General features: G+C 38.0%; 3 protein-coding genes across 4 annotated transcripts; all 3 read right to left on the bottom strand.

The window, feature by feature from the left end:
- Nucleotides 1-2,340: 2,340 nt before the first annotated feature.
- On the bottom strand, nt 2,341-4,750 carry apoa2 (apolipoprotein A-II). Its single transcript, XM_041794264.1, has 4 exons — nt 4,708-4,750; nt 4,515-4,559; nt 2,658-2,889; nt 2,341-2,503 (listed from the first exon to the last, which is right to left on the bottom strand). The coding sequence occupies exons 2-4, from the start codon at nt 4,555-4,557 to the stop codon at nt 2,341-2,343; spliced, it is 438 nt and encodes a 145-aa protein (XP_041650198.1). The 5' UTR covers nt 4,558-4,559; nt 4,708-4,750.
- A 2,576-nt stretch (nt 4,751-7,326) lies between these two features.
- Nucleotides 7,327-8,443, bottom strand: apoc4 (apolipoprotein C-IV). Of its 2 annotated transcripts, none has more exons than XM_041793720.1 (4): nt 8,332-8,443; nt 8,030-8,075; nt 7,846-7,933; nt 7,327-7,572 (listed from the first exon to the last, which is right to left on the bottom strand). In XM_041793720.1, exons 2-4 carry the CDS (start codon nt 8,073-8,075, stop codon nt 7,377-7,379), a joined length of 330 nt encoding a protein of 109 aa, XP_041649654.1. In that variant the 5' UTR covers nt 8,332-8,443; the 3' UTR covers nt 7,327-7,376. The 2 variants fall into 2 exon arrangements, with proteins under 2 accessions (XP_041649654.1, XP_041649652.1); XM_041793718.1 differs by lacking the exon at nt 8,332-8,443 and adding an exon at nt 8,259-8,285.
- Nucleotides 8,444-23,881: 15,438 nt separating this feature from the next.
- apoc1 (apolipoprotein C-I) lies at nt 23,882-24,960 on the bottom strand. The gene is made up of 4 exons (XM_041793721.1): nt 24,877-24,960; nt 24,470-24,541; nt 24,234-24,369; nt 23,882-24,137 (listed from the first exon to the last, which is right to left on the bottom strand). Exons 2-4 carry the CDS (start codon nt 24,522-24,524, stop codon nt 24,077-24,079), a joined length of 252 nt encoding a protein of 83 aa, XP_041649655.1. The 5' UTR covers nt 24,525-24,541; nt 24,877-24,960; the 3' UTR covers nt 23,882-24,076.
- Nucleotides 24,961-25,418: the final 458 nt, after the last annotated feature.

Raw genomic sequence — 25,418 nt, 5'->3', positions numbered from 1 at the left:
ACTTGCATCATGACAAATTTATGGTTGGTTAAAGAATCCTAGGAGAGCTTAACGCAAGCTTCAAGCTTTTGATGGCTAATTGTACAGAGTACAGAGTGCAGATGGATACACCTGTTTCTGTGTTTCTTACTGGCGAATCTGTCTTGCAAAGCTTCCGTCTGAACAATTTGGATCAAGTTAGAAAGTGACAGGACCAATCAGCCTCGAGGGGCAGTACTTTTGGGCAGGGCGGAGTCGTGACGTAAGCAAGCAGCAACAAGAGGCCGGTGCCATTATGCAGAAGACATTAGCATGGATGCTGCTAAAGCACCAGTTTTATCAGGACTTGATGATATTTCTACTATTGAAGAAGAAGAACAAAGAACAGCATTGAGTTGTTTTCTTTTCAAAAAAAAAACAAAATTCATGTACTGACATGTCTACAGTTGCCATGGTTCATGTGATTCAGTCCTTATGGAGTTTACTCTTTTGGTAGGGGTGCGGCTACGTAGCAGCTCTGTCACATTTTGTTGCTCTAATTGGCCTGTAAAGATGTGACAGACAGAACGTTCATCCAATCACGCTATGAGATTTTTTCAAAGCATCTGCCCTTTCTGAAACGCTGTATATAAGTGGTTTTCCAGATGGATGTGTGAAACAAATCCATGTGGCATGTCAGGTCACCAGACAGTGTCATCTGAAAAATATTCAAATCTTCTATTACATCTTAATACAAGGGAAACATATTTCCAGATTTTAGGAGATTTTCCTGTTCAAATGGAAAGATTGATCATAATGTAATGTTTAAAAATTGTTTTATTTTTTTTAAGAAAAAAAAAAAGCTATCTATATCCTCCCCTGTAGATCTGAAGTCAAGGACTGTAGGGCCCGTAGAACCTCAGAGAGTGTGAGGGAATGAAAAGAGAAGAAAAATGTACCTAATGCTTTATAAATCACAGCATCATTTGTCTTTCTTTGAGAAGCACACTTCTTTCAAAGTCAACTTGTCACAAACTTCAAAAATACAGCCCTGTTTAATGATTCTTGAAGCTTGTAGATCAGGCTAATTCAATCAGTGGCCCAGGGGGCACGTGCGGCCCATAACCAACCCCCAGGTTGCCCAGGCTGTGGTCATGGCAGAGGTGCAGAGGGCAACCTGTTTCACCAATTTTCATTAATTTCCACAGTATTTTAGACCATGAATGCAACACTCTGCAGTCTACCTACAGTGCACTGTGTTCATCCAGCCATATACCAGTGAAACATCCGCCACACAATGCCCAGCAGCCAGTGCTCACCTCTTGGATCCTCACAGCAGACAGTGCCTCTCAATCACAGCCACCTCAGTGTTTCTCAATCGTGGCACACCTGCACTCAGACGCACTACCACTTAAGCCCCCCCCCCCAGCAGTCCCACAGCCTTCTTGCCTTACAGAAGCTTAGCTAGCGATGCTGACAGAAGTAGCACCAAAATACCAAGTATAAAACATGTCCTTTCAACTGTTGCTACAACTGTGCAAATGTAGTTTTTATGCACTTTGATATATACCTGGCTAAGATGTGACCAAATAATTATTTACAGAATTTCATTTTATTTTTCATTCTATTGATTTTCATTCTATTTTTAAGTAAGTGAAAAAAATGTTTCTACTGCCTTAGGTTATGTTCAAATACAGCTGTGTTGTGTTTTTATGCACTTTTTGATGTGATTTTGTCATGTTGCCAAATCAAAAAGGGAGACTATGAATAAAAAGTGCATATTTTTCATCAAATTGATCTGTATTGGTTCCAGATTTGACATTACCAGCTGCTTACTGGACATCAAACATGTCTGCCTGGCTACATTACTTGATTTTAAAATTTGGCCCAGTTGAATTTGTAATTGAATGCGCCTGTTGTAGATTGTGCGATTTAACAAACAGTGGATTTCTTTGGCACATGATTAATTTTGCAGCTTACTAAGTTTCTCTTCCTTTTACAGTCTTTATTAACTTCAAACTTATACTACAAGGAGTAGACTGAGCTCTCCTGCTTATGAACTACTATGATATAATAACTCCATGCATGAACAAAATGGGGTGGAAATTGTTGAAGATCTCAAAGACAAAATGCATCATACTTGCATTCAGTTTGTTTTAATGAACAAACGCACAAATAAACACAGTCTCACTTTAGTTAGTGAATTGAACACAAAATACTACACATGCACAATCCATATACATGGTGTTGACATGTTTGCCTTGTTTTTTGCATGAATCAAAAAGAGACAAAACATGGTATTTTCTTTGTGCATCACTCCTCTTTTTCTAATCTTTCACGTTCTATCATGAATCATTTAATGCATGCTGCTGACAGTCTTCTTCACTGTGGAGCGGGAAAGTACTGGTCCAGGAATGGCGAGATCTTGTTGGTGATTACATCGTCCAGCGTCTGTCCGTAGTTAGGGCGCACATATTGTTCATACAGACCCAGTAGTGCTGAACGGGCCCTGTCCACCATGGGGGATGCCTCCTGGACTAGGGCACTATATGATTCAAAGAAAAGAAAGTATTTCAAACAATTGAAGGATTAAGTGTTGGCTCATCACCAAAAGTGATATATAGAAGTCATACTTCATTGTAAATATGTAGTTACTCAGGAGATAGTTCTTCAATATTAGCAACATGATATTCACTCACGTGGCCAGCTTGACAAAAGCTTGGGTCTCTGGTTTTCCCTGCAGGTCTTCCACATATTCTCTAATAGCTGTTGTCTGTTCATTTTGTCCCACATTCTCCACCATAGGAGCAGCAGCTGCCTGTGCCTTTTCGTAAAGGTTCATTATTCGGCTGATGAATGTTGTTCTCAATCGATTATACTTCTCAACAAGCTCCGCTGATGGTTGGGGAACCTCACACAGGCTCATGGAGACTGGAAGAAAATCAGAAATGAAGTACTGTTGTGTCAGTGCTGTGGTTAATTTGAAAGAAGAAAAACATTCTCATCAATTATTGTATCAAGGGAATTTAAAAGCAACCCTTTTCTGCATGGATGTTCCAAGTTAAAGCTGCACTCTGTTACTTTGTTTCTCTCTTGGTAATTGCCTCTAATATCAGCTATTCTTTTATTTAAAGCTTTAAGCTTTCTGGTCCAGTTTAGTTGTAGAGTGTAGGAGCCAGGGGTGGAAAGTAACTAATTACATTTACTCAAATTATTGTAACTGAGTTGCTTTTTTGTATATCTTTACTTTTTTGACTAGTTTTAAAGATCAGTGTTTTACTTCATTACACTTAGAAAAGAATCAAGTACTAAGTAAAAAAAAATCAAACATGGAGGTCTAACAGTTCTGTTGGCAGCATGAAACTGGACAGATGTTTGGCTTTGACTACATATGACAGTCGGTAGCACATAGCAAGAGGATGATTCCACATTACATCCAAAAATAGCTGTTGCATTTTTCTTTATTATAAAGTTATGACTTTATTCACTTTTTTCATGTTTTTATTGCCTATAATGAAAGATTAGGAAGAAGTACCACTTCCTGAAGTGGTAAATTGCCTCACTTCTTATGCATACTTGTACTCATTAATCTACTTACCTGACTTATTATTAATTTGATTAAATTGAATTACTTTACCGTACTCAAATACTGCAAGTAATAATTGAATTCCCTGTAACTCAGATGCTGAAAGAAAGCTGGTAAAATGCTTCACCTTGCATGCATTTTGCACTAAAATAAATCAATGCTGTAAGAAGGCTATCTGTGTTAAAATGCTTCACTTGATGTGCATATTTGCACTAATTACTTATCCTACTAACTGCTTATTTAATTTTTACCTGTACTTAAATGTTGCAAGTAACTAATCTATTCACTGTAACTCAAATGCAGTAAGAAGGCTCTCTGTGGTAAAATGCCCACATTGCTGCATGTTTTATACTCTGATCATGTCTTATCAGCATCCCAGCACCTTTTGCACATCTGCCATCAATACACATGGACTTAACAGAAATAATACCTACAAGAGCTTGTACATATTTAATCTTAATGTTTATACTTCTTAAGCTTATTTATTTTTGTATTCATTGTTTAATTCCTGTACATTGAGAGTAAAGCTAACCAGAGTCACATTACTTGTTGCATAGGCATACTTGGTCAACAAAGCTGATTCTGATTTTACTGTAAAGCTCCTTAGTCAAAACCCAGAACTTTAAGTAAAGCTTACATGCAAGATTTTTTAATTTCACTTGAGTAGAACTTTACTTCTAGATTTTAGAAGTAGTAGTAGATTTTGACCAGAGTAACTGTGCTTTCACTTGAGTTCCTGCAGCTTTTCCACCTGTGGTAGTATCTAGCTGTAAGACTATGGTAGATCCATTATAACACATTTTGACTGTAACGAAAGCAACATCTCTATTTTGCTTTTGGCCTAAGTGATATAAAGCATGAACAACAAAAAGAAGTTACATCGGCTGGTTTTTGTGGTTAGTCTTTTCTATTTTTCTCATACTTATGCTTCAGTTTCAAAAAATCAGATTGCAAAGGTTTGTTTTCTTACCCTGCAGGGCGAGGATCAGTGCCACAACGTATTTGGCATTCATCTCTGAAAAACAGAAAAATACCTTTTTAAAGTGTTGATTAAAAAAAAAACCTCTCCACTTACCAAATATGACCTTTCAGTATAAAGTGGTGAAATGAATGCAAAGATGACAAAAGTCTTTTCAGAGGTGAATCTGCTGTAGGATGATTACCTGCTGCTGAGATGGACGTACAGACCCAAGAAGTGACAGTCTTCTCTGAAGGACCAGTTGTCTGTAACTTGGAGCTCACATCTGGACACGATGATATAGGGGGGGACAGCAAACAAACATACACACATCTTTACACACACCCATGCATGCACATGCACGTATGCACGTACATTCACCCTACACAAAGTCCACTGTACGTGACATTCACTCTGAATACTGCATGTTGAAATGTGAGAGGGGGATTAGGCAATGCTGCTCTAATGTAACTATCTGTTTCATATGGCGATGCACTCTGAGCACTCTGATGCTATACAAAATGCGTGTCAGAGTGCATGTGTGTCATAACCAACAACTCTCATCTAGAGGCTTCTTGCAGCAGTGTGAGATAGTGTGAAATAGATTAACTCAAGCTAATCTCACTTCTACAGCAGCCTGTCACAATCATGTTAGAATTAGAGGTTAGAGATCACCAGGTCAGTCAGCCAGGATCAGTTTAGATACAATGTGCTGATGCTACAGAGATGCATGCTGGGATTTCTGCTTCCACTTTCATCCTAAGACTACATGCAGGGTGATACATTTACTAATGTGTCATGATTCAAAGGTTTGCTTTAAGCATTGACCAGCCTTTCTCATACTAATGCATCACACATTGTATAGGGGGCTTTTCCACTATGACTTTAGGCCACTGACCCAAATCAAGCCATGCTGATTTACTTTTTCATCACCAGTTTGGGCATGCCAAGCTGTGCCAAGAATGGTCCTGCTCTGAAGCAGGGCCTAAGCGCACTGCTGTGACATCACAGTGGTTCATCATCATTCGGGGACACCTAACAGATAAACTATATTGCCAAAAGTATTCACTCACCCATCCAATTGAAATCAGGTGTTCCAATCACTTCCATGGCCACAGGTGTATAAAATCAAACACCTTGGCATGCAGATGGTTTCTACAATTAATTGTGAAAGAATGGGTCGCTCTCAGGAGCTCAATGAATTCCAGCGTGGTACTGTGATGGGATGCCACCTGTGCAACAAGTCCAGTCAAGAAATTTCCTCGCTCCTAAATATTCCACAGTGAATTGTCAGTGGTATTATAACAAAGTGGAAGTGATTGGGAATGACAGCAACTCAGCCACGAAGTGGTAGGCCACGTAAAATGATGGTGCGAGGTCAGTGGATGCTGAGGCGCATAGCGCGCATAGGTCACCAACTTTCTGCAGAGTCAATTGCTACAGACCTCCAAACTTCATGTGGCCTCCAGATTAGCTCAAGAGCAGTGTGTAGAGAGCTTCATGGAATGGGTTTCCATGGCCGAGCAGCTTCATCCAAGCCATACATCGCCAAGTGCAATGCAAAGCGTCAGATGCAGTGGTGTAAAGCAGTGGAGACGCATTCTCTGGAGTGACAAATCGTGCTTCTCCATCTGGCAATCTGATGGACAAGTCTGGGTTTGGCGGTTGCCAGGAGAAAAGTACTTGTCTGACTGCATCGTACCAAATGTAAAGTTTGGTGGAGGGGTGATTATGGTGTGGGGTTGTTTTTCAGGAGCTGGGCTTGGCCCCTTAGTTCCAATGAAAGGATCTCTGAATGCTTCAGCATACCAAGAGATTTTAGACAATTCCATGCTCCTAACTTTGTGGGAACAGTTTGAGGATGGCCCTTTCCTGTTCCAACATGACTGTGCACCAGTGCACAAAGCAAGGTCCATAAAGACATGGATGAGAGAGTTTGGCTAGGATGAACTTGACTGGCCTGCACAGAGTCCTGACCTCAACCTGATAGAACACCTTTGGGATGAATTAGAGCAGAGACTGAGAGCCAGGCCTTCTCGTCCAACATCAGTGTGTGACCTCACAAATGTGCCTCTGGAAGAATGGTCAAGAATTCCCATACTTCAGCTTCATCCAACAGTACAAAGACATGCTGCAGTAAGGGGACTGCTGACTCTAAATTGCCCGTAGGTGAGGGTGTGACTGCTTGTCTGTTGGCTTTGTGATTGACTGATGTCCAGTTCAGGGTGTACCCTGCATATCATCCGGTGGCAGCTGGCTTTGGCTCAAGACCCCCTTCATCCCCAAATGGGATAAGAGGTGTTGATAATAGATGAGTTGATATAGATATGTTTATAAAGAGAAGACTTATGTATTTTCTCATAGTTTACTCATCCTTTATAACCTATACTAATTATTGAATGTTCCCAATGACACTTTTTTCCAATAAAGCATTTATATTTTTTCTTTAAATGACATATAGATTAGTTAATGTTCTATAAAGGATGAATGAAGCTTATCCTATTCCTGCTTTACTGATGCCTAATAGTGTGTAGTAAATTTTAATGCCATGGCATGAGTCAGCTACAAAAAAGATCAGATATAGATCAGATTGCCATTGATATGAGTTTTTGTTGTTTTTAAACTGCATTTTTGTTTGGAGCTCATCTTAGATCAGATTTTGTGAAAACTTCTTTGTCTTTTATTTAAAATTGTCATAAAAACTCAGGCCCATGCAGCCAAATCTAGCTGATTGATGTAAGCCTGACAGGGAGGGTGGTTTTTAATCTTGAATAATCAATTTAAAGACATGATCAGATTGCAAAGAGTGACAAGAATCAAGTTATGAGTTAAGAACATGAATTTATTATCAGCCTGTCTTCAGTTTGCAGGGCTTTATTCATCTGCTGCGGATGCTTTCAGTGGATTGTAGTGATCAAAGGTGCTCTGGACCTTCTCCAACATAGAGTTCTTCATGTTCGAAGCCCATCCAATGTATCTGTCAGTCATCGGTTGGATGTGGTCTTCATAGTAAGTTCCAGCAAAGCCCATTGCAAGGTCCCCATATCCCTGGACTTTAGCTTTGGCTGCTCTGTGACAGACAAAGTACACAAATGAGTCACAAAGTACATCCAACAATCAAACACAAACACATCAAATGATGCTACAATTCTGATAACTGAAAATAATTTACAGGGAAGTGAAACTTATTACAAGCAAAGCAGGCCTTTAATGGAGTTTATAAAAGTTTTATAAAAGATGGAGTTAGATTTGTTTTCATACAGATTAAATAAGTACACTTGTTTAACTGAGTTTCTGCTGAGTAGCCACTGAAAGAAGGTGAGCATAGTGCTTGTGGAAATACCTGACTCTGTCTGCCAGTCTCTCCAGGATTCCTGGGGCGTCAGGTTCTGTGGTGGTGGCTGGAGTCTGGGCAGAAAGTGGTCCACATGCTGCAGAGGAAGATGTTTATCAGTGAAGCAGAGGAGGAATGAAATAGCTGCTACACAGTAAATAAAGGTCTGAGATAATTTTCTCCAAAGTCTTACCTTGCATTAGCAAGATGAGAGTGAAACTAAGCTCTTTCAGATGCATCTGGCACAAAAAAAAAACACACAGGAGGAACACAATCAGAAGGGTTAATTTGTCCTAGATGATATCTTTAAAATGCTAAAGCAGCTCAGTAGAGATGCCCAAACTAAAATAGTCTGCCCTCCCAGCTCAGACTTCTTTCAATACAGTCATTTTCAAGAGTAAAATCATTGAAAAATTAATCACCATAAAAAACATTGAAACAATCATAGGAAGCCTTTTTAATTGCCTATTAAAGCCTATTAAATGTATTTTTTACCTTTCCCTCTGGTCAGCAGTACTAGAATGAAGCAAGTCTTATCAGGCCACTTTATTTGTATTAGATGACCACAACAGGATGACCATTGCTCCAGATCGGATGACTTTTTATTGAGTTTTTTTCTCTCTCTGCTTGGTTTTGTTGAAAAAATCCAAACAACATCCAAACAACAAGTTAAAATATGTACATAAATACAAAATATAGATATATATCCAGACTTAGTTTACAATTTTAACATTATCAAAATAAAGGATAAGAAACCCCCAGGAACAGAAAATGCTTCAAAAATGGAACGTCAAGTGTCAATTTAGGTTTTATATGTATTTTAAACACAGAACTTTTGGCTAAAATCTGTCAGCAATCTTAAAAGTTTTCTCATGCTTTGGTCAATAACAAGTTTCCACTTTTCCAGTTAATTCTGTGCTCTTTTTTTCAGCCTTATCAGCATGTTTATTTGTTTATTTCAGCATCCAAGGTAAGACATGTTGCCTTTTAGATCCTGAACTCTTGATGTCTTGTCAAAATCAACAATATCTGGGTTTATTTGCTGTCCAAGCAGCCTTTGGAATCTGGCACTTCATCCCACTCAGCATCAGCTGTTATGTGTTCAGGCCAGTCAAAGTCTGTGTCCAGGTAGCAGAGATATGGGATGTTAGTACAGAGCGGAGGCGGCTGAAAAAGATAAACACATTCAGCCCAGCAAAGCATTTCAAAGAGCAGAGTCCAGCACAAAATCAATGTGATCCTGTCAGTACCCCGGCTCTGTGCTCGCTCCATGTTCTGAACTTATGCAGGGATTTGAGTTCATAACTATGTTGTACTTACATGATCTCACAGCTGTCCAAACAAAGGGGATCGAGAGTGTTATTTGTACTTTTTGATATTGCCTGTTTGGTTTTAAACATCTGTACATTGCTGTAGAGTCCAAGATGTTTGAGTGTTTCTGTCTGTGTCCCTGAATATCAGCAGCCTCCCACTGTGCATCAAAGAATTTACCATTTTATAAAATCTGTAAATTATTGAAATGAAACTGTTTTGCACATTATAACCCTTCCTGTAGTTAAGTATGGCTTGTGAGTACACTACTGTATTTACTTTTGAGGCAATCACTGCAATCAAGCACTTTCTTTAACTCTCAATGAGACTTCTGCACCTGTCCACAGGTATTTTGGCCCACTCCTTGTGAGCAAACTGCTCCAGCTGTCTCAGATTTGAAGGCTGCCTTCTCCAGACTGCGTGTTTCAGCTCCTTCCACAGATTTTCAATAGGATTTAGATCAGGGCTCATAGAAGGCCTCTTCGTAATAGTCAACGGTTTTGTTCTTAGCCATTCTTGGGTGTTCTTAGCTGTGGGTCATTATCACATTGGAGGACCCATGACCTGTGACTGAGACCAAGCTTTCTGACACTGGGCAGCACATTTCACTCCAGAATGCCTTGATAGTCTTGAGATTTCGTTGTACGATGCACAAATTCAAGACACCCTGTGCCAGATGCAGCAAAGCAGCCCCAGAACATAACAGAGCCTTCTCTATGTGTCACAGAAGGTACAGTTTTCTTTTCTTTGTATGATTCAGTTTTGCATCTGTAAACATAGAGCTGATGTGACAAGCCAAAAAGCTCCCGTTTTGTCTCATCTGTCCAAGGGACATTCTCCCAGAAGCACTGTGGCTTGTCAATATGCATTTTGGCAAATTCCAGTTTTGCTTTTTTATGATTTGCTTTCAACAGTGGTTGTCTTCCATTAAGTCCACTTTGACTCAAACAGCGACGGATGGTGCGTTCTGACACTGATCTACCTTGAGCTTGGAGTTCACCTCTAATCTGTTTGGAAATTATTCTGGGCTCCTTGGTTACCATTTGTATAATCCGTCTCAGTTTTCCTCTTGTGGCCACATTCAGGGAGGTTGGCTTCAGTCCCGTGGACCTGAAACTTCTGAATCATATGAGCAGCTTTAGTCACAGGAACATCAAGCTGCTTGGAGATGGTCTTACAGCCTTTACCTTTGGCATGCTTGTCTATCATTTTCTTTCCAATCTCCTGGGACAACTGTCTCCTTAGCTTTCTGTGGTCCATGGTCAGTGTGGTACACACCATGATACCAACAGCTCAGTGAGTACCTTTCACCCTTTAAATAGGCTGACTGACTGATTACAAGTTTGAAGACACCTGTGATGCTAAGTACAGGGCACACCTTAGTTTAAAATGCCCCTATGGTCAAATTATTTTCTATCTTTTCTAGAGGTACCATCAACTTTGTCCAGGTCAGTTTCATTAGATTGAACCACAATTTAAAAGCAATGTCTCTCACAGGATGCACCAACAATCACAGGTAAATCTAAATAACATGAGAAGGATAAAACTATAAGCTACCCACCAGAGCCCAGGGACCCCCAATGTCACACAAAGTATCATGTACAAATGGTTTTATTTCAAATTAAACTCATTTTAAGGATGTTTTTCTGCCACTTGTAATCTTTTTAAAGTTCTCCTTATTTTTATTGAAAATTATCCTGCAACTCCCCTTCAGCGTCTTGCAACCAAGGGGGGTTCTGACTCCCTCTCTGGAAACAATGAACTCCTCTCCCATCAGATTTAAAGTAATAAATGAGGGAAACCCAGAATCAGGCCTACAAATTCTGGATTTTTTTATCCCTTTCATACCGATGAATCAAACCTGTGACCCCAAGACTGAGGTATGAACCAAACAGTGGCCTCTGTGAATCCTTACACCCCTAATAGTAGTTTTAGCACAATCTTTACATCAAATATCTGAGTGCATTGGTCCGTGGAGCCCTGAATTGGTAAAACTGTAACACAAATCTTTCAGTGCACCAAGGTTAAGGTTGTAAATCGGTTTACTGAGACTCTGCTGCTTGTCATCACAGCTCATTCTGTTTGCTCCCCCTTACTCAGCCTATGATTGGCCTCCTCTCCATTGTACTAAAAATTTCTCTATTTTGCTTCATACACTCTGCAGTGGCTAGCATAGCAAATCACTTTTTCTGATTTGTTTCCTCTGACACCCCCTAGGGGACGGTCAGCTTAGAAAACTACTGCTTTAATGCAGATGTAGAGCCCTGTCAGAGCCTTCAGATCTCACATCATCGTGCCTGTGTTTCGATTTAAAGGTTGTTTGCTGTTCTGGGTAATGGTGAATCGTAATTTGAAGTGCATGCACATTTTGCACAAACCGCATATGGCTTACTTCTGTCTATTTCAAAATAAGCTTAAAGTTCAACATAAATGTTAATATTATTGCCATACAATTCCTTATGTGGATTCTCTAAAATTATCATTATTTTTTTATTAATCAGTCTCTTAAAATGTAAATGTAAAAATGTGCTATTTTTCATGATTTACATGACTAATTTAGGATGAAATAAATTCTGAATGCAATCTGAAAGCCAACACATCTGTACATTATTTGGGACAAAATAACGGAGGCTGTTATATTGTTAGATTTTATTTCTTTTTTTAAGCTGTTTTTTTTGGGGGGGGGCTTTGTGTGCCTTTATTTAGAGAGAAGAGATGTATACAGTGCTTAACAAATTTATTAGACCACCACCCAAAGTAAGGTTTATGTCACAGCTGCCCTAAATTAACAGCGTTAGTAATTACCAAAATCATTTTTTAATGTTTCTGCAATGGTTAATACACCAATATGTAGAAGCTCTTTAACCCAAATGAAATTTTTAATGTTAAAATATAATTATTATTGTTATCCATGATTTTTCAAATTTACTGATTTACAAAAAAACTGAAAAAATAGTAAAGCACATTATTATTTCTTGATTAATCTGTCAAATTATAGTTATTTACCTGCATTCCTGAACAGAAAAAAATGAGTTTTAGTGGTTGAATGTTATGCTTGATTCATTTCTGACTTTTCAGAGAGGCCCAGTGAGCCTGCTTAAATTTGGGTATAAAAAGGTGAATTCAGTTTGAAATCCCTCATTCCTGTTCAAAATGGTAAAACATGGAGAGCTCACTGAAAATGAAAGAGTCTGCATTAAAGCACTTCATGATGCTGGATGGTCTCTGAGACAAATATGACAGGTGGTCTAATAAATTTGTTAAGCACTGTATTTGGAATTGGGGATGAGAGAATGGGGCCAAAGGCCAGACTTGAACCTGGGCCACCCATTTACATGGGCCGCATCTAAAACACCAAGCTATATACATCTCATTGGATATTATTCCTAATATCCAGTTGCACTGAAACTGTCTTCATCAGTCAGTAAACATACTAAAACATGGTAGATATCAATGATTTTCACTCTTGCTTCTGAAAAAGTGGCAAAAACTGCCAGTTTCTTTGCTTTTATTCTTTTCAATTTACGCTACGTAATACAGTAGATTGGAATTTGGTGTAAATGTCTTATTGGGTGAAATCTTTTAAAAGGACATGAAATACCTTACAGTTTCTAGCGTTCGTTTTCTGGAGATTCTGGGCTTTTGAGAAAACATTTGGGGCTTCAACCCTGTAAGCCACCCCATAGCTCTGCCCATGATGAAAGGTACAGCTCCACTAGAGTCACTAAAGGACCTTAAAGTGTGCTGCAATTCAGGAAAAATTTATTTTTCTGTTCCTATAGAGTCTTAAATAACTTCACAACCTTATTTATGTAATGAGGAGTGGAGTCAGGAGAGTTCCTGCTCATGTAATAAAGTTTTACATTGTTTTCTATTTTTTTCAGAGCACATGTGATGAAAATGTTCAATATCTCAATGAAGAAATACATCTTAAATAGTATTCAGTTTGTTTTAATGAACAAACTCGCACACAAACACTCACAGTCTCACTTTGGTTAGTGAATCAAACACATAATACTACACATGCACAATCTGCATACATGGTGTTGACATGTTTGCCTTGCTTTTCACTTTGCATGATTCATCAAGGCTTTTAACTTGAAAAGAGGCAAAGGATGGTATTTGCTTTGTGCATTGTTCCCTTCTGTCTAACATTTATCACTTTCTATGACGTATCAACTAATGCATGCTGCTGACAGACGGTTGGTCTTCTTCACTGCTTAGCAGCAGGAAAGTACTTGTTCAGGAAAGGTGTGATCGTCTTGGTGATTAGATCGTCCAGTGTCTGACCGTACTCTGGACGCAAATGCTTTTCGTACAGACCAAGTATCGCTGAACGGGCCTTGTCCACTATGGGGGTTGCCTCCTGGGTCAGGTCACTGTGTGAGTCAAAGATAAAAAATTATTTAAAACAGTAACAGGATTCATCACTAGGCTCTACACCAGGAGATGACTTGTGTTTTTCTCTTTAAGTTAAAATTCAACAAATTAATAAACATTAAGGTCATTCTTCTTGGCATATGTAGTTACTTTTGCCATATTTCTTTGAAATTAGCAACCTGATAATCCACTTACGTGATCAGCTTAACAAGAGCTTGGGTCTCTGGTTTTCCCTGCAGGTCCTCCACGTATTCTTTAAGAGCTGATGTCTGGTCGTTTTGTCCCACACTGTCCACCACAGGACTGGCAGCTGCGTGTGCCTTGTTATAAAGGTTCATTATCCTGCTGAGGAACGTAGCTTTCAATCGGTTATACTTCTGAACAAGCTCCTCCGATGGTTCGGGAATGTCACACAGGCTCATGGAGACTGGAAGAAAACATCCTCATCAAGTTTTGTATAGAGAATAAAAAGCAACCCTTTTCTGTATGGATGTCCCAAATTGAAGCTGCTCTTCTTTTCTCAGTTTCTGTCTTGGTAATTGACTGTCATATCAGCTATTCTTCATTTATCATTATTTGATGACTTATTATCAAACCAGTGTTCAAGGTTAAAATGCCATGTGCTCAGTTTTCTTGTGGTGTGAAAGAGTCAGCTCTAGGATTGAGCTTGTTTCATCATGACAGCACATTTGATTCTAACAAAACATTTCTAGTTCCCTCGAAAGAAAAATTTTTTAGATAAAACCTTATGAGTCAGCTGAAAATTCAGATTGCATGAGTTTGTTTTCTTACCCTGCAGAGCGAGGATCAGTGCCACAACATACTTGGCATTCATCTCTGAAAATCAGAAAAAATACCTTCTTCAAGTATCATAATAAACTCTCTGCTCTTCAAACTGAAAATTTCAGTGTAAGGCGAGGAAAACTGAGTTAATCGAACTGAAGAAATCCAATGTCAGAGTCAAATATCTGAGTGTTAAATAAAGCTTCAATAAAGTCTGCTGTAGGATGATTACCTGCTGCTGAGTTGGTCGTACAGATCCAAGAAGTGACAGTCTTCTCTGAAGGACCGGTTGTCTGTAACTCGGAGCTCACATCTGGACACGATGATATAGGGGGGGACAGCAGGCAGACGTCATCTGATGAGCATGATCACACCTTCACAAACACTCATGCATGCACTTGCGCATTCATGTTTGGGTGACTGTAATTAGATTACATTTATCTGTAATGTAACCTTTTACCATGGCTAAATGAGTGACTCATCACTGTTGTTCACTAAATTATTGTATCTTTACTTGCATTGATGTTTAAGTTCTTCAACCCTCTGTCTAACCCAACCAAACTTTTTCATGTGCAGCTGCTCAAAACTTGTCTGACATTTGTGCAAAGAGAATGAAAGAAAGATCTTGTGTATTTCCTCATGAAATTAAGTATTTTTATTGATGTGGGCTTATGTTAGCTTTTTGCTTGGTGCTGATGCAAATAGGCACTGCAGGTGATGCGACGGAATAATGTAAAAGTAATATAACTAGTTATCAAAGTTGCAATATGTAGACATTTTGCACTGGAATGTCTACATTAATTCAAAATTAAATGATTCTGAACTAAATTACCATTTTACCTTTTCGTCAGTCACTTTGTACTCAACCTGACTGCAACTGAATTTATTTAAAAGGTGCCAAGTAAAGTTTGATTAATAGTAAACTACACTCCATATGGTGTATATACCAAACAGTAAACTGACCATTTTTAATGAACTAAATAAACATTATGAGGGGAGAAAAGCTGTCAAAAGTTCCCTATTGCACATTACAAACAATCTCAAAATGCTCTGTGAGAAGCACGGTTATTAAAGTTAACTAAGATTAACTAAATAACTAAAATTCAAAAATCATTTTAGTTAACTGAAACTAAATAAAAATTAAGGTTTACCAAAAAATGAAAGCTAGCTTAAACTGTATGATGCATTTACAAAACTAACTAAAATAAAATAAAAATAGAGATGAAATATCCTCAGTTTTAGTCTTTGACACAACCATACTGACTGGGGAGTAAAAAATGGTGTGAACTGATTGGTTATGACTTCACACAGTGGCAGTTTTATGTCTGGAGTTGTACTCAATCATCATCTTTAAACAAATGAAATGATAAGGGAAGAGTAGCCTGTTTGAATATGGTTTTAAAATGTATGATGTAAACTCAGCCCTGACATGTATCTGAAAAAAAATTACAACAAACACTAAAACAAATAAAAACTAACAGAAAACGAAACATTTTTGCAGAATAAAACTAAACTAACAAACCAGTAGTAAAATCTCATTAAACCTAAACTGAATGAAATAAAATAAAAACCAATGAAAAAAACAAAGCTATTATAACCTTGGTGTGAAGCTTGCAATATAAAAGTTTTTCTCCCTCATTATGTGAAACTCATTTGTGAAATCAAAACTTTGGTTCACTCTGTGATGGAGATGTAATATTATTTAAAAATGTTAACAATGATCTCAGAATTTTCTATAGTAGATCATCATCTCTGTTTTTGCTGCATTTTGAAATTCCACTATTTGCATTTAAAGCTGTTTTTACTGTTTTGTTACATTAGGATCTTTGTACTCTCTTCAATTAAGGGTAATTAACTTCCTGTTCGGACAAAGACCTTTATTTTGAAAGAAAATAAGAAACTTTGGGTAGATTGAAGATTATGACCTTAACTCAACCACAGAAAAAGGAACCTGTTATGAATTTAAAAGCAAAGGTAAATGTATGATAACACACTGAGCAAATGACTGTTGACTTGTCCACTGAAGAGACTGCGCGATTTTTTATTTTCTTTTTTCAAGGTGAAATTAATTTAGAAGCCGTGAGGTACTTTATGTCACTGTGGCTGCAGGGAGGCGTTGCAGTGGTTTAATTAAAATGTACTGAAAGGAACAATAGAGCATGAGATTTATCACTATTTAAAAATAACTAATTATGAACCATAATGAATTGTGATTAATGCCAACAGCTCCACTTTTTAGTAATTACATTTAATGAGCTGAGCTATGCCTCTGCCCTACATCTCTTGCTATTATTATGACTGAGAGCCCATGGTGGTGGAACTGACATACTGTGCGTTCAAGTAATGTAATGTATTACTTTTTTACTGAGTCTCAGACATGACATAGTCAAAAAAAATTTAAGTTGTGGCCACAATATAGCTATAACGTGCACATGAAATACTAATTCATGGCCACAAAATACTACTTTGTGGCCATGAAATATTAAATTGTGGCCACAAAATACCAATATGTGGCCAGGAAATGAGTATAACGAGCGCACGAAATACTAATTTGTGGCCACGAAGTAGGTATAATGTACGCATGAAAAACTAATTAATAATATTAATACCATTCCTGGACAGCTGGGTACACAAATCAAGCACACCTTCTCTAAGGTCTAAGGTAGATTGAATTTTATTTTAGGCTCGGAATGAATGCCTAAAATAAAATTCAATCATACTATCCCTGTCCATTGTGTAGCTTTAGCCCCTCTACTGCCTCTACCATAGACCTTAGAGAAGGTGAGCTCGATTCGCTTACCCAGCTGTCCAGCAATGATATTAATATTATTAATTATTATTTCGTGTGCACATTGTACCTACTTTGTGGCCATGAATTAGATTTTCATGCGCATGTTATACTTATGTCATGGCCATAAATTAGTATTTTGTATTTTGTGATACATTATAGCCATAATGTGGACACAGTTAAATTTTTTTTGACCATGTCATGTCTGTGGCTCCGTACTTAAAAAAAAAAAAAAAAAAAACTAGTAATGTGTGATGTATTTCTTTACATCTGTGATGCATTTTGCATAACTATCCCAACACTGATGCATACACTCACCTACACACATTCATCCTTAAAGTCCAAATATACATGACATTTAATTTGAATAGTGGATGTAGAAATAGTTTAACTACTATCTTTTCCCTCCTGTGGGTCAGAGTTCACGGTAAACTGATGTGTCTCATCCAGCTGGAAACTTCAAAAGCAGCCATGAGTTCTTGCAGCACTGTGAGATAGTGTGAAATAGATTAACTCAAGCTAATCACCCCTTCTACAGCGGCCTGTCACAATCATATTATAAAGAGAGTTCACCAGGTCAGTCAGCCAGGATCAGTTTAGATACAATGTGCAGATGGCAGAGCAATGCATGCTGGGATTTCTGCCTTCAACTTTCGACCTGAACATCTTCAACAGAGTGAAGCAGGGTGATACATTATCTTTATATCATGGTTTAAATGTTTATCTTTATCATTTCCCCTCATATTGCTCTTTCCTACTTTATTTCATTTTTCTGCTTCAACAGTAAATATTAAATCATCAGTAGCCTAAACAATGATGGAGTCATCTATAGGAATGACTGAAATGCCATGGACAACATATTCATGCCAAAGAATCTGAATTTTACCTATCATCAAAATAAATCCATTCAGAGACTCGCGGTACAGATGAATATGAAGCCCTTCCCCATTTTGCTAAAAGCGGTCAAACCAGTGAACCAAATATTTTGAAGCATCCTTTTTTTGTGGTAACAACGCAATACAACTACAGAGCATACCAAGTCCTGAAATACTGATGCCCAAATAAAAGTCCAAAAGTACTTAATCAGTTCTCAGAAGACCAGCTTACCTATAACACACCACATCGAAATGTTTGAACATGTCTCTACACTACGGTTATGATGGTTTTTGATTTTGAATTTGTCTTTATAGTAGCATAAGTGTTCCCTAATAACCACGTAATTTTATAGTGGTTAAGTGTAATTATCTAGTAATTTCTCAAAAATAAGATGTAAATACTGTATTTTGTTATAAATTAGAATTTTACCAAGTAATAACTCAGCAATATTAAGAAAGTTTTTATCCAGTAAAATGTATTAATTATCAAGCAATTCCTCATGATATTGTAGCTTTCTCTGGTAATTAAGTGGTATTTTACTCTAACCCAAACCCATGTGATATTTTTGCATTCTCTACTTATTAGCTGGTATTTTACCCTAACCCTCTAAACCAAACCCTAACCCTTGTGAATTTGTTGCATTTTCTAATAATTAGATGGTATTTCAACTCAATCCCCCAATCCTGATCCTAACCATCATAATACTGTGGCAATGTCTTGTTTATTGGGCGTTGTGTTATTTTACCCTAACCCTCCAATCATAACCCTAACTCTTCAACCCTCTAACCCTAACCCTTCTAATATTGAGGCATTTTTTTATAAGTGTTATTTCACCCTAGCCCTCTAATTATAACCTAATAGTTTGGCAATTCACCATTAATTAGGTGGTATTTTATCCCAACCCTAACCCTCATCCCCTAACCCTTGTAATATTGTGTCAGTTCTCTGTAATTATCTGCTATTTTACCAAGTAAATTATTAGAAATAAGATGAACAGTTTCTGTATAAACCGTTTGATAATTTCCAGGTAATTTCTTTATTTTGGACCAGTTAAGTAAAATGAATCCTCCCTGAATAACTGTCATAATGAAATTCCTTAAAATCACCATATTTCCAAATTATAACTTGGTAAAATGGCAAGTTATAATAAATAAGGCATTTCTAGGTAACTGCCACCTTAGTCTTAAGAAATAAATAGATGATTTCACTTATTACAACTTACAAATTACAGGGTAATCAGACACACTAAAGTAAAGTGTTACCATTTTTTACCCTATCTTGTTTTTACTTTTTGTTTTCAGCTTTTGTTGCATCTAGTTGGTTTTTGAGTCTAGTTAAGTATTTATTCTGCAAAAATATTTCATTTCAGTTCAGTTTTAATAGCTTTTCTGTTGATTTTGTTTTTTAGAAATACAGTAGGCCTCTGTGATGTTTATGCAGGGCAAGGCCCAAAAGGGTCACAAACAATTAACACCGTGCAATTCAAATTTGATAAAATTTGATGTACTGATGACTTTTTGGAACACTGGGGTGTTAATGTCAGTCGGTATGCTGGTTTCAAAGACTAAAACGGGATATTTTGTCCTTCATTTTCAATTTTATTTGCTGGTTTTGTAAGCACACATTTACATTTACATTTTAGTTTTATTTTGTTATTTAGGTTTACTAAAATATCATTGCTCTTCCCCAGGCATTCCCACTATCGGGGCCATGTCTTTTCTTCTACTTTGAATCATAAAGATTTATGCATTTTATGCCATTTAAACCACACATTAATCCAGCTGTTCATTGTTTAAATATGTCAAAGGTGTACTCCCCAACCATGATTTGCTTGATAAGAGGACATTTTGGGCTTTTGGAGGGGCCTGGATCTGGACCCTCCTCAGAGACTTTTTGGAAAATCAAAACCTATGTTGGTATTTAATGCACACCTATAGCTATATTTCAAGGCCCCTAGAAGCACGAGGGCCTAGGCAGCTGCCTACCTTCACCTATTAGTAAAACTGTGTTGAATGTCTGTGAAGACCTCTTGTTCCTTTCATTGTGATCATCTCTTTTGGGCACTTTATCCCACTTGGCTGCTGCTGTTGTGTGTTCAGGTCAGTCAAAGTCTGTGTCCAGGCAGCAGAGATATGGGATGTTACAGAGCGGAGGCGGATGAAAAAGATAAACACTTTGAGCCCAGCCAAGGATTTTAACAAGCAGAGTCCAGCACAAAATCAATGTTCTTACCCCAGCTCTTCATGTTCTGAACTTATGCAGGGATTTGGGTTCATAACTATGTTGTACTTACATGATCTCACAGCTGTCCAAACAAAGGGGATCAAGAGCGTTATTTGTGTTTTTTAGATTGTCTGTTTGGTTTTTAAACATCTGTACATTGCTGTAGAGTCCAAGATGTTGGCATGTGTCTCTGTCTGTGTCCCTGAATGTCAGCAGCCTCCCATTGTCCAGCAAAAAAAAAGTTCATAGCATTTAAAAATTAGGCAAAGGTGGGGCACAGATGGTCTGGCGGTGAGGCCATGCTCCATGTATGGAGGCTGTTCGCCCAAGTGGGTAAAGCAGGTTTAGGTCTGACTTGTGGCTCCTTATACGCTTGTCATTTCCCTCTCTCTCCCTGACTTTCTACACTGTACTATCCTCTCCATGGGCTTTTGTTCAGAAGTAGACAATTGCTTGAGGCCTCGTGAACCAAAGGGGCCTCAAGGCTTAGGCAAATGAGCTCCGCTCTTCTCCTCTCTTGGTAGACTGAGTCTCCCAAATTCAGTTGGCTCACTTTGTCCCGTTCTACTACTGAAAGTTTTACGCCCAGCTTTAGTGAACAACCCAGCACTACCAATACTTGTTGATGGAGACAGTGTAATTGATGATGATGATGAGAGGTCTCACGTTAATGATTAGTTGTCTCCTTGCTGTTGTTAAGCTTCCATACACCCTGTGAATAGCCTCTAGCACTGCATGGCAGCACCTGCTTCATTTTTCTGCACTTACTGATGTTTCCTCCTGTCTCAATCTTCTTACTCAGATACACTTTACTTTGGACAAAGGAATAAATGACTGAAAGCCTGCCATGCAGTATCATGGTGGCTCCATTATTCTTCTGGATGAAACTGAGGAGTTCAGATCAGTGTAGTCTAAAGCAGAACAGATTTTTGTTGGTCTGGAACAGAGACTTTGTAAAGGATGGGGAGATTTCTGACTGTGCTGTTACTGTTTGCTACATTTTCTCGCCCATCTATGCTTACTCAATAGAGATATGGTCAGAAGCTGTATTTGTCAACAGAGCTGTCGGCCATGACTGAACTTTTTCTCTTTTTTATATCAATTTTTCATAGCAAACTGTCTCAGAAAGATGAACACTTGGATATCATCATGATATCTATCTTTTTGAACACATCCAATTTGTTATCACTGTGGAGGCAGTGTTAATGTACTGCAGCTGGTCAGTGGGGCTGTCTTTTGGCTTCACTTCATGCATGGTTGCAATGTCCATCTTAATATACAATCTATGGTTGAATGCCTGTTTTCATGTGGCAATATATTTAAGCTTGGAGAGGCTAACACTTACAATTAGAAGTTTAAAAGGATTTCCAAAATTCACTATGTTGGACAAACAAGTTCACACTAAAAACTTTAGTGGTTGAAAGAAACCTTGTAACTCCATTTTAAAAGAGATCTCGATCTCAATGGATCTTTATCTGGTTAAATAAGGGTTAAATAACATAAAATAAATGTATCTGATATAAAGAAAAAATGAATAAATCACTGCTATTTATCACCCTGTTCATTGCCAGAACATTCACCTTGTTGTCTTTAAACCATTTCTGTGTAGCTCTTGCTGTATGCTTCAGGTTATCGTCTTGTGAAAAGAAATCTTCTCCCAAGCCGTGGTTTTCTTGCAGACTGAATCAGATATTCTGCCGTGTTCATTTTCCCTTCTATCTTTACAAGCCTTCCAGGACTGGTTGCTGAGAAGCACCCCGATAGCATGATGCTGCCACCACCATGCTCCAAAGGGTGTTTGTGGTGATGTAGTGTTTGGTGTCTGCCAAACATAGCATCTTGTCTGACAGCCAGACAGCACCATTTTTGTCTCATCAGACCAAAGAAATTTCTCCCACTTGACTGTGGAGTCTCCCAAATGGATTTTGGTGAATTCTTGTTGAGATTTAATAGGAAGTTTCCTCAGTAGTGGCTTTCACTTTGCCATTTTCCCATAGAGCTTTGACTGGTGAAGAACCAAGGCGACAGTTGTTGTATGCTAGTCTCTACTTCAGCTGCTTAAGCTTGTAATCCTTCAGAGTAGTCAAAGGTGTCATGGTGGCCTTGCTCACTAGTCTCCTCCTTGCACAGTCACTCAGTTTGTGAGGACAGCCTGATATAGCAAAATTTACATGTGTGATATATATATTCCTGATGATGGATTTCACTGAACTCCGGGGGATGTTCAGTGCCTTGTAATGTTTTTTGCATCCATCCTCTGACATACTTTTCAATAACCTTCTTTCTGGGTTGCTTGGAGTGTTCTTTTGTCTTCATGGTGTTATAGTAGCCTGGAATACTGATTAACCAATGAGTGAACCTCCCAGACACAGATGGATTTATACTACAATCATCTGAGACACATTTGCTGCACTCAGGTGATCCCCATTTCACTCATTGTGAGACTACTAGCACCAGTGGTTGGACCTCTGTTGAATTAGGTCAGTCACTTTAAATGGGGTGAATATTTTTGAAATTTCTATTTTACCTTACAATTTTTTATTTAATTGACATTCATTTGTAAAGATCTGTTTTCACTTTGACATTAAAGAGGTTTTTTTTGTCAAAAGGCCAGATTATATTGACCATGATTCATTCATGAAATCAATAAAAGGGCAAAACATCCAAGGGGGTGAATACTATTTATTGGCACTGCACATCATCAGAATATGTTAGTGTGGGACTTTCACTCCAACTGCTGACCCCTGTCTCTCCGTCCTCTTCTGAGGAACAGATTTCAATGAACTGAGACACACTGTGGATCATTAACCCAGCATAAACAGTGACTTTAGCACAGCTGTTGTGAAACGCCAGAAGGGCAGTCATGCTGGCACTTGCCCTTTGATACAGCTCTGCACACAGATAAATTAGTACATGTCCGATTCTGCTGCCATGACTGAAAATCAATGATCAGATTAAGCAGACATGGATGTTGTCAAGTCTCTTGCATGGACTTGTTCATCTCTGCTATTTAATGACCTCAAGCATGTTTATGAAATTTACTAAATAATGTGGTTTGTTCTCTTTTTTTCAGTTTAATACAACATCATGATGTGTTTAAATCTGCTCTCTCCAGGCCCAATCTTTGTCACCCTTTCTCCAAGAGAGTCATTTTGATTTCTTTCAAAGGAGGGAAGGGGCTTTCTTCATCAACAGTGATCAGTTTTGATTGCAATAAAACACAGATTAATTTGAATTATAATAACAAACTGCGATGAAATTCTTCTATTTTTGGATTTTAAAATTTCCCCAGTTCATCTGTTTTAATTTTTAAGATAAATGACACATTTTCTATGGTGAGATCTAGTTTCTGAGTTTTGAAATATTTTTTCCCCTTTCCCTATGTTTATTTTTTTTGCTGTCTTTACAATAAGGGTGAAATGCTTGATTAGTGTGTTGGTAATAAATCAGTTATGCTCTATTGAAAAAAGCAAACTTTGTATTTATTTGCATTAAAATGGCCTGTTCTTTATAATAATCAAAGAAATATTTGATAATTTTCAATAAATCATTGAAGTTTAAGACTTTTTCAGTTTCTTTCTTTCTTTCAATTGTTTCCCAACTGTTAAAACTGAAATTAAGAGCAGTGATCATATAAGATACGGCTACCACACTGATAGAATAGCTGAAAAATAATGCAGACAGTTTCATACAAAAACATCTTTATTATTCAATATCTTAAAATCTCTTTCACATTATTGCTTTCAAATTATGATAGTCAAATTAGGACAAATAAAACTTCTTTAAAGCGGCCATGTAACAATGTTGTCATGTTGGCTGATGATGTGTCAAGGCGTCAGAGGTGGGGTTAGGTGGTGGAGAAGTCAGCTGTTCATTTGTTTACTGGCCGGGTCTTTGAAAATTATTCATCAACCTTTCAGACAACTTCTCAGCCCAGGATCTGAGAAGGAGATTAAAGAAAAGGAGTATTACACAAATTCACAGTTGAATTTGCTTTATTGTGCTTGTGTGTATGTTTGTTTGTCCCTCTGCTCACCTTGCATCTGTTACAGCTTGACTGTTTTTCATGTCTTCGATGCCAGCATTAGCCCTCTCAACAACACCTCTGAAGAACTCAGTCATCTGATTGCCAAAATTGGTCATCTTCTCCTCAAATGTCTCCTCCTGGGCCTCTGCAGAGATTGACAAAAAGTTTCACAGCAATGAAGAATGATCAAAGAAACAAAGCAGGGATGCTTTCAGGGTTGGAGTTTGGAAAGGACTTGGCCTTACCCGTGTATGCAATGAAAGCCAGCATCAGCACGGCTACTGCAAGGAACAGTCTCATCTTGGATGTGTCTCTCTCTAAAGAGCGGTGACAGAGATAAAAAATGTTGGTTATTTATTGCTATAAGCACAGTAAAAAAAAAATCAGGACAAAATGAGCAGTGCAAGCTTTAGCTTTTCTCTCTTACTAATAATAACCCTGAGATTTCAGCACCACAGAGACTGGACAGCTCCCTTCGTGCCTGGGCCTTTATGATGTAAAGGCTATAATATATAAAGCTGCCATGATATTAACATAAAGAAACAAGGCACAGCAGATTGTAGTTCAGTCAGTGAGCAAGTTGAATATCTGTTCAAACAAAAAAAAGTCATTTTCAGTCCTACAGCAGTGATGCTAATGGATTCAGACATACCTTTTTTTCCGTCTCAGAGAAGAAAAAAAAATCGAGTGTGTGTGGGCACTGAAGAGTGTTCCTCTTTATAAGGCTGCTGTGACGCACTTCAGCAGACTTCGGTCAACATGTACACGTGGTGACCTTGATGTGGCCCTGCCCCCTTTATTGACCAAATGTGGTCACATTCAAAGATACTGATGTGATAAATAATCAGATCAAGCAATAAATAATGAGCCTGATTATATAATGTTGTATGATTGTGCTTTATGCAGCACATTAATGAGATGAGTGAAGATAACAGGTTCTATCCAAAATTGTGTAGGAATATTTAAGTTCATGATTACAATGATTACAAAGTCAAGTAAGCATCAGCTAACACTCAGTATGTTCTTTTAAAATGATCTGCTCATTCTGCTGTGACAGTGGAGTCAGATGATAAGGTGAAACATGATACAAAGGGAGCATAGTTCAGCCTTGATAGCATTATAACCCATAGACCTGAGCTGTGTGGAAGCTCCTTTGGACTTGCAGCGTTGGCCCAGACTCTGTGACTGAAAGCA

This window comes from Cheilinus undulatus, linkage group 8, assembly GCF_018320785.1.
Source record: "Cheilinus undulatus linkage group 8, ASM1832078v1, whole genome shotgun sequence".
Taxonomy (NCBI): Eukaryota; Metazoa; Chordata; class Actinopteri; order Labriformes; family Labridae; genus Cheilinus; species Cheilinus undulatus.
Note: the sequence above shows the minus strand (reverse complement) of the source record. Positions and strands in the feature narration are given on the sequence as shown.

What these genes read in the sequence shown, in the direction of transcription:
- apoc1 (XM_041793721.1), bottom strand. Translation starts at nt 24,524, where the DNA reads ATGAGACTGTTCCTTGCAGTAGCCGTGCTGATGCTGGCTTTCATTGCA. An exon ending in GGCTTTCATTGCATACACGG is followed by an intron (nt 24,370 to 24,469) that starts GTAAGGCCAAGT and finishes CAATCTCTGCAG; the next exon opens with AGGCCCAGGAGGAGACATTT. An exon ending in CAAGCTGTAACAGATGCAAG is followed by an intron (nt 24,138 to 24,233) that starts GTGAGCAGAGGG and finishes TCTCCTTCTCAG; the next exon opens with ATCCTGGGCTGAGAAGTTGT.
- apoc4 (XM_041793718.1), bottom strand. Translation starts at nt 8,282, where the DNA reads ATGATTGTTTCAATGTTTTTTATG. An exon ending in TCTCATCTTGCTAATGCAAG is followed by an intron (nt 7,934 to 8,029) that starts GTAAGACTTTGG and finishes CTTCCTCTGCAG; the next exon opens with CATGTGGACCACTTTCTGCC. An exon ending in AGACTGGCAGACAGAGTCAG is followed by an intron (nt 7,573 to 7,845) that starts GTATTTCCACAA and finishes TGTCTGTCACAG; the next exon opens with AGCAGCCAAAGCTAAAGTCC.
- apoa2 (XM_041794264.1), bottom strand. Translation starts at nt 4,557, where the DNA reads ATGAATGCCAAATACGTTGTGGCACTGATCCTCGCCCTGCAGG. An exon ending in ACTGATCCTCGCCCTGCAGG is followed by an intron (nt 2,890 to 4,514) that starts GTAAGAAAACAA and finishes ATTTTCTTCCAG; the next exon opens with TCTCCATGAGCCTGTGTGAG. An exon ending in GCTTTTGTCAAGCTGGCCAC is followed by an intron (nt 2,504 to 2,657) that starts GTGAGTGAATAT and finishes TGAATCATATAG; the next exon opens with TGCCCTAGTCCAGGAGGCAT.